This window comes from Branchiostoma floridae, chromosome 7, assembly GCF_000003815.2.
Source record: "Branchiostoma floridae strain S238N-H82 chromosome 7, Bfl_VNyyK, whole genome shotgun sequence".
NCBI classification, from domain to species: Eukaryota; Metazoa; Chordata; class Leptocardii; order Amphioxiformes; family Branchiostomatidae; genus Branchiostoma; species Branchiostoma floridae.
The window spans coordinates 12,063,114-12,072,307 of NC_049985.1; the positions used below are offsets into that span (position 1 = coordinate 12,063,114).

Below are 9,194 nucleotides of genomic sequence, written 5' to 3' on the forward strand. Positions count from 1 at the left end.
TATCACGCATCTGCTTGAACAAGCAGACTTGGACCAATACATCGTGAAACGTACAAATTCAAGGGGTGATATCTGACATTATTACATCCATAATGAAAGCAACTAGCGCGACAAAAAACACCGTGCGTCATCGTCTAACACTGTGCAGAGAACCTGCCAAACCACAAACGTATGCGACAAATAAAAAGCAACGGAAACCACAGATACAAGTGCAAGAAAACATGACGCATCTGCTTGCAATATTTCATTATGGCAAGACACACACAAAGCGGCTCTGGACCAAAACTCCACAAGACGAACAAATTGTAGGGGTGATATTTACCACAAGACGAAGAAATTGTAGGGGTAATATTTTTTATACATCCATAATAAAACCAGCAGCCGCGAAAAAAAACCTGCGTCATCGTCAACCTCATTGCAAAGGACTTGCCAAACAGCGTACGTATGCGACAACGGGAACATGCAGATAAAGATGCGAACGGGAATTACTTTGACGATCCTATAAAACCACGCATCTGCTTGGTATATTTTATCATGGCAAGGCTCAAACAAAGCGGCCCTGGACCAAAACACCACAAGACGAAGAAATTGTAGGGGTGCTATTTTTATACATCCATAATAAAACCACCAGCCGCGAAAGAAAACAACGTGCATCATCGTCAACCTCAGTGAAGAGGACCTGCCAAACAACGTAGGTATGCGACAACGGGAACATGCAAATACAGATGCGAACGCGAATAACTTTGACGATCCGATGAAACCACGCATCTGCTTGACAATGTCCGATTACATCATGACCCACATGCAGGAGATCTGGACCAAAACACCGCAAGAAGAACAAATTGTAGGGGTGCTATTTTTATACATCCATAATAAAACCAGCAGCCGCGAAAAAAAAAGTGCATCATCGTCAACCTCAGTGCAGAGGTCCTGCCAAGCAACGTAGGTATGGGACAACGGGAACATGCAAATACAGATGCGAACGCGAATAAATTTTACGATCAGATAAAACCACGCATCTGCTTGACAATATCTGGTTACATGGTGACCCACATGCAAAGGATCTGGACCAAAACACCGCAAGAAGAACAAATTGTAGGGGTGCTATTTTTATAACATCCCTAATAAAACCAATTGCCGCAAAAAAAAATCATGTGCATCATCGTCAACCCCAGTACAGAGGACCTGCCAAACCACATAGAATTCAGACAATGGGAACATATAGATACAACTGCGAACGCGCGAAAACCTGACAAAACTAAAAGTCTGTCGACCAGAGGTTCTGGTCACAGACTAAAAACAGCCGGAGCCCAACCTCTGCTTGGAGAGTAGCTGGTGGGCGGCAGCATCAGCGGCACCGTGACCGTGTACAGGCTGGTGGCCCACCTGCCGAGAAGAGACAAAACTGCACCTATATACGTAGCTCCATCACAGCACGGAAATACCTTCAGTACCGCCGTGTGTTGAGCTGTCGTTGTTTATAGCGACCCAGTGTTCAAAATCTGGAGAACAATGCCATGCTATGCCAGCCTGGGTACCATCCGGATAGTAGTTTGCTCCTATGTTCGCTTCTGGAACAGCAGAGAGCGATATATACATAGTGTATCATGAATGCCATAGCTTGAAGCGACTGTATATAGTACATAATGAACGTCGGAGCGAACTACTTTCCGGATGATAATCAGGCTAATTCTACGCATAACATATTCACAATTCTCGCCAGATAGCATCCTATACTATTAAGTGCCATCATTCCAGATGTGGTCTCCACTAGTAAGCGTATATCGTAGCTGTCATTGTAAGTGCTGGTGATTGCAGCAATCAATGTTTAGAAAGGCTATGTTTGTTTATTCGACAAGATTTACCTCCAGGAAATGGAGGTATTGTACTGGGTGTGACTTTGTGTGTCTGTGTTTTGTAGCCAGCCTAAGTTATAACTTGAGATGGTCTGGATTGTGAGGATTTTGGATATCCAATGTAGGTAGGTCTTGAGAAAACGAGGACCGATGTCTATTCTGGTCCTTGCGGCTTTATTTGGCACTACAGCAGAAGATGTTGTGGCTGTTGTCTTGGTGGCAGATAGCTTTGATTTGTATGTCCACATTAAGAGGTGTAGATTCCAGATCCCTAGGTACTAACTTGCTCCGGAATGTGAGGGATCTGTGCTAAAACCCTGTAAAGATAGATAACACTGAAAATTCTTTCATTCCAGTGGTTTTATAACATGACTTTGATATATATATATATGTAATTCATGGCAGAATGGAATATTACTTAATACGCGTGATTTATTATTAGCTCAACTTGCTACAGTAAAAATGGATTTCGATAGGCATATCTGATGCTCATTTGTTTCAACATAACTCTATTACAAAAATAATGGAAGACCTTTGTAACAACAAGTAAACGAAATATTAGATTTTAGTGGATAATCTTATCGGTTATATTCCTGTAACCAAGGAGGCAGTATCTCTATATAAGCGTCCTTCTTGTAACTCACTCGGTGATAATAAACATGTGCATACTATGATAAGATCCAGAAATTCAGATATGTATATTCAAACATTTGCCATAGTATAGTATTGGTACCGGTAAGCTAAGGTTTTTAAGACAAGCATATACTATCATTTGAAAAACATCATGTTAATTGAAGTCTTATTTGCATAATGAATCAGACAGGATAAAATAAGAAAATTGCAAAATCTCTGAATAATTCAAACTAAACTCTTACTCAATTTGTGTTTCGCTGAGTGTACTTTTATTTACCACGTTCCGACTGAAGTGTTTAACATCTTTTGTCAAAGAAACATTCTCACAAGGATATCCCGATACACAAGCCAGGGAAAAGTTACATGTTTGTTTTGACTGCCTTTTTATATTCATAGTTTTTCCCTGCAAAACAAACCTTTGACACAACAAAATAAGTATTTTACCAATGACGACGTTTCTGAAGCAGTCTAATTTCGAAACAAAATTGTTTTTTTCAGCTACAAACTAATAATCAATCTCGGTGCTACTCAAAGTAGATGCCAGACTGGTAATGTAAACATTCTATTCTTTCATCCAGAAGATGAAGATATGACGTGTGGCGGTTAGTTGTAACATATGAATCGTAAAAGAAAGAGCTTTGATTATATCTCCTCTCTGAACCATCAGCTTAAATGCAGTGGTTGTTGCAATGTTGAGATTATGTTGTCGGCATGCTTGCTTTGTTCCAGCCCTGTTGACAAAGTAGTCATACCATATTTTCTTTACAGCTGAGTTAAAATGTGCAGAATTGATATTGTCATTATTATTTATGTAATTATTATGTAAACGTACGACGTTTTGAAAATGATTAAAGCTGGTGTACTTAGCATGATGATGAAAGCATTCTGAGTACTCGAACACCAGCACAAGAGTTACGTAAAGAAACGTTGTTAAAACAACAATTTCTTACAATCTACGGAAAATGATAACTTATCCATGAGACCTTGCCTCATTAGTCTAGGTAGTCGTCGGTTTGTGACTGAATTTGCCTTAAAAGTCCGTCGTCAGACTTAGGCGCAAATTTCACATAAGCTTGAGGCCAAAATCATTCTACTTCTTTGCTCAAAGGTTACGTTTTGGTCAATTTGAAACAGCATATTTCTTGTATCGACAGTTTGTCAGACATTTCTTATTCTGGGCACAGCGCCACTCTATCTTGGACTATGTGAGCTCATTGTTTGAAAGACGATGAGTAAAACCAGCATCAGAGGAAGGCCCCTTCCTGCCTTGCCGACTTCATCTTCACGTCAAGATGTCGATTCAGGTAGGTTATTATAACTATAACACCATTGCAATTTTCAATGACAACAACGGCAAAATGCTTTCTATATCTCTAGCCAATCTTCAGGATTGTGATCGTCGAGTGGCAAAACCTTTGCCAGATCACAGATGGCCAACAAAGCAACTAATGACATTGTTAACGTTTCTATGGAATTGCACCTATTGGGTTGAAGCAAATTTGGTGGCGACCATGTTAACCAAGGCGAAATGATCATTGAAATATCATAAAGTGGTTATTGAAAGACACTTAATTATGGAAATAACATTGAGCGCCTTGGGTACGACCCGTGAAAGACCAGTCAAATTCTTGCTCGCTCAATGCTATACTAGTATACGCCCTGTGGCACTGCAATTTGACAAGTCCGTCTTTGAGGCCATCGAACTTACCAGGTTAACATGATCAACTTTTAACTTTTATGAAGCATTGGTCAAATTAAATGACGATTAAGGATGGACTTTCAAATGGTTGTACTTTTATGAACTACAGTAGAAAGCGTTGAATAGCACACCCAATTTGCCAGCGCAGTTCTTGCAATTATCCGCCGTGTGCAATAATTACGAAGTTAAGGTGGGCTCCCACTGCACTCGCGTCACGCTTGCGTCGCTTCGGGGTTCGACAACGCAGACGTAACCCCGCGGCACCTAGAGGTGACGCGAGCGAACCTAGAGGTGACACAAGCAAGCGCGACGTTTTTTTGGAAGTTAAAAAATAACGCAAGTGGCAAGATGCCCCAACAGTGACCCAAGAGTGACACAACAGTGACCCAAGAGTAACACAACAGTGACACAATAGTGACGCCAACATGTCTTCAACAGTATCAAGGTTATATTTTGTCTATTTTGCACCAAGTATCAAAAGTAAACATTATTTTATTATTGAAAAGCTATTTTGGATACATTTTGGATATCATTTTACAGCAGTTTTTCAGTTACAACAGTGACCCAAGAGTAACACAACAGTGACACAACAGTGACGCCAACATGCCTTCAACAGTATCACGGTTATATTTTGTCTATTTCCTATTAAAACGTAGGAAATATCAAGATTTTTCATTTGTGAAATATGAAAATTAACACACACCATTACACATACTTGTTGCAAAACACATAAGCGATGGAGTCAAATCTGGTATATGGTTCGTGTCCATTCATTTGGGTTACTTCTTTTACTGTAAAAGTCTTTCAAGGTTATTATATAACATAAGTAACATTCATAAGCATAAGCATCATCACAAGGGAAATTATTTCATTATAAATCTCATTTTTAGGCATTTTCATCATTTTACAGTGATTTTTCATACATTGACAACGCTGCGACTTCCGATAACCTGTCCATTTAGTCTAGAAACGCAACAGTGACGCATGTCAGTAGGAGCGCAACAGAAAATCGGCGAAAATAACACAACAGTGACACAATGAACGAACCCCGAAGCGACGCAAGCGTGACGCGAGTGCAGTGGGAGCCCACCTTTACCAAGCTGGACCGTACATACTCTATACCTTACAGTGTATTATGCACTGTGACACGTCAATGTTTACGGGTCAGCCCAAAGTAGTGTCCTGTCCAATGCCGGGATAGGTTAGACTACCAACACTATGGTAGTAAAGTACATTGTACTGTACCACTTATCCAGAGGGTAGATACGGTTTGATCAGTAATGCTGACAGTTGATGATCACAAAAGTACCGCACCGCCAACAGCGACTGATATGTCCGTCTGTAGGACCCGAGTCGCTGTGTGGTTTCCAACTGTATGCTAAAAACGTAAAACCACTGCAAACATTTCTCCTTAAAGCAAAGGTACTTCCCAGCGACCATAAATGCAATTACAGTAATTACACAATGGACGGATGGAGAACACATTTTATTGAGTATGTCACAGCAAGTTGTCTCACAAATCGTAGGGCGGGCGTCTCTTTATGCATGGTGCCAACAAGCCCCCCCCCACCCCCCAAGCACACACACAATTTTTGCTTTCTTTTGCTTCTAATAACAATTTCATACCTGTTGTCGGGTATTGTGCCTTTACACAGGCAGTTATCGGCTTAATTTTACCGCGTATGCCAATTTTTAGCAAGCATTTCCATTCAATTCGTCGGCGCTGTTTCACAGATTTTCGTGCAATTATCCGGCATTCGTAACTTTTCTTTGTGCAGATAAGCGAAGTCACTAATAATGGAGTGAATGGTGGCCGGTTTGGGATTTTGGCATTCCGTGCAATTGACCGAAGTGTGTGATTATCCGACGTGCAATTAACTGGCTTCTATTGTATATTTCACAATAGATGGAAAAATCGAGGTCGAAGATGACTTTGAAACTGGTACCCAAGGGAGTGAACACGCCGATGTCGGGACGTACAACCAACTCCCCGTGACTGCAGGCTTCGCCAGCAACGAGAGATATGGGTCCGGTACTTTACAACTAGAGGACATCCAAGGTATCGTTACACCGTAATAACCTTCGCAAACAATGCTATGTTTCCGGGTTCGTTTGTGTAATTGCATGCAGGTGTGTGTGTGCGCGCGTGCCTGTGTATGTGTGTACGCGTGCGAGCGCGAGTGTATGAACAATACAACTTAAGAAACCATGACCTTCGCCTCGTGAATACGATCACTCGAACATGCCGGAGTGGAGTGTCTTGATATTTGTCATGTGATGTGGGTAGGTATTGTTGAGACCTCGAAATGATTAGATTTTTGGCGTACTATGGCTTGTTATAGTAGCGAAGTACAGAAATTATGTCTCTGGTCATGATTTTTAAGTGGTAGATAGCCCTTGGAAAGAAAAGTGCGTCGTGCAATTTTGGGTTCCCAAGTGGAATTGTAGGGGCCAACTTTTTTTTCAAACTTGGATAGGGAGTAAGTCAAGAAGGGGACTGATGGATCGTCACGATGTTTTAAATGTAGATCGTGTAAGGAATAATTTACATAATGATGTGTTCGTTATTCAAATCATGACATAATTTGCATGATGACGAAAAGTAATAAATTCCATTATAGGACTCTCTCAAACATGTGACATAAGTAACCGAGAATGACAAGAATATTGACAGGTATCAACTAAGTAGGACATAATTTGCATCATAACTGAAAACGTTTCTCATTTTATGCAGGCTTTTCATTTGACGTCATCTGCGCCATGTTGGATTACAGCGTACGTCTGTAAACCACACCCAGATGCTTCTGCTTAATTCAATTACCCGCCAACATGGTCGTTGGAGGATTCAAATTATAATTAGTATGACGTCAATGAAAAGCCTGTATACTGGTAATACCCCCCTCACAATAGGCGCGATTCGATCGGAAGACTAGTTTACGAACTCTGAATGACATTTTCGTGAGTAAGACGTCCGGTGTTCTCACGATCATCTTGCGATTTTTACGGATCGCCGGCAGTTTTCAGGAGTCTTACGACGGTCGCGGTGCAGCGAAACATGTTCTTAACATATGCGACTAGTCGAAGGAAATCTCCAAAATCGCACAGCTCGATACCGAGTCGCAGATTGTGCGAACAAATCGTGCGTACCTTGCAAGGGTATCGGTCAATAGTCTTGCGTCAATCCAACGATTGAAGACCGATAGGCGAGCAAAGACATAGTTATTAATCATCGAGCGCAAATCGGATGGCGAACGCCCGTCAGTTGGGCAACGTTCGGGCGACGTTCGCCCGACTTCCGTTTGTTTACAAATATTGAATTTCTGGGAATGTGAGGGTAATTCTAACATTGTGGCCGCTGTGGCATTATGCAGGCTGGCTTTGTGACACACTTTCTTTTCTTGCGTCATTTCTATTATGCCCGCGCATTCCATTCATTGGTTAAAAAGATTACGACAACAAAATAAGCAACATTTATTGATCTATTGCCTTTTTTGAGGAACGTTTTGTGTTACCTTGTCCGCGTGCAAGAGGTCATGGGAGGTTTATTATCATAGATTTATTCACCGTCGATCTCACGAGCCTCGCGTATATGTGAGGGGCCAGTTTTGATGCGAAAAATACGCAAGACCATCTTAAGATCTTAAAATCAGCCGACTTTCCTGCGATCGCGAAGAACGTCCGAAGATCGTATATAATGTGAGGGGGGTATAACAGACAAGAAAAAAACACTCGTCCTGCATTTGAAAGTAACTGTATGTAGGCATTCTTAGACACGAATCACGCAATTAAGGAATGCTTCATTTACAGAATTTGTGAGGAAATGCTATAATGGCCTGCTTTGCTAAAACAGGATTTTCATACTTTGAACACCTTGTGCTATTTCGGAATAGAAGATCATCAAATGATATTATAGTTTATGAAAATGACAATATTACTTGCACAATCACAGCGAAACGTTTATGGTACGCCACTAGAAAAGGTTTCTACCATTTGGCAAAGGTATTAGGTCATGAAACTCTTGCAATTGGATTGTGAATTCCATTAAATATAGAATACAACACGGTATATTCCGTATTACCCGAGGTGCCAGCCCGACCGTGGGTCGGATCGCTGGCTGGGACCGAGGGTGATGTGGAATACACCGTGTTGTATTTTATTTATGTCATACCCACCTGAGAAAACCCATGTTTTGATGCGAAATGCAAATTTGGTGCCCTCGAACAAAAAGCGTTAAGCCCCGTTTACAAATCAAGAATTTGACTCGGCCGAGTTGTCAGCGAGCTCTAAATTACGAGGAGGCATGAATCTGATGCCTACGAACAAATGGCAGAGTTTCTTCGTCGGTATCAGGGTCATACCTCCTCGTAATTTATAGCTCGCTGACAACTCGGCCGAGCTAAATTCTTGATTTGTAAACGGGGCTTAACAACAGCAATCTTCCAACGTCCGAATCAGGTATTCGAATTGCCAACCGTGCCACACACGAAATGGTTCGATTTACTCGAATGAAGCCTGTGTGATACAATTTTCGAACCCGTGTGATACGGAAAGTTATCACATGTTTTCGCGTCACAGGTATGACATAAAAGGAGATATCGGTTACTCTACGAATGTTATTACCTTTGCCAGAATGGCTAAGGTTATGTTTTAGGCTTGTGAGTCTGTGTGTGTGTCTGTGTGTGTGTGTGTTAACAGCATAACTCGAGAAGCCTTTGATGTATCCCGATTATATTTGGTAGGTGGGTAGGGGTCGGGAAAACGAAGGTCAAGTTCGATAATGGGCCCCCTAGCGGCTTGCTAAGGTACTGCAGCAGAACCTCAATTTTTGATATCTCCTGTTCTGGACATGCTGTGATCATGATTTTCGAGTGGTAGATAGCCCTCGAGGCAGAGAGTAAGTGCTGGGAGTTTGAGCCCCCTAGCAGCTTTTTTGGAACTGCAGGCGCCGGTTTCCTTTCAAACTTTACAACGAAAGAATAACTCTACAACGTGTTGACGAATCGTCA

The 9,194-nt window shown here is 41.5% G+C and overlaps 1 protein-coding gene across 1 annotated transcript in view; it reads left to right on the forward strand.

Moving 5' to 3' along the window:
* Nucleotides 1-3,677: 3,677 nt before the first annotated feature.
* The window catches only part of LOC118420026, a 23,583-nt gene continuing 18,066 nt past the window's right edge, over nucleotides 3,678-9,194 (forward strand). Inside the window, exons 1-2 of the mRNA XM_035826732.1 lie at nucleotides 3,678-3,793; nucleotides 6,095-6,247. Coding sequence (XP_035682625.1) covers nucleotides 3,718-3,793; nucleotides 6,095-6,247 — 229 coding nt within the window. The 5' untranslated portion in view covers nucleotides 3,678-3,717. The remainder of the gene's footprint in view (nucleotides 3,794-6,094; nucleotides 6,248-9,194) is intronic.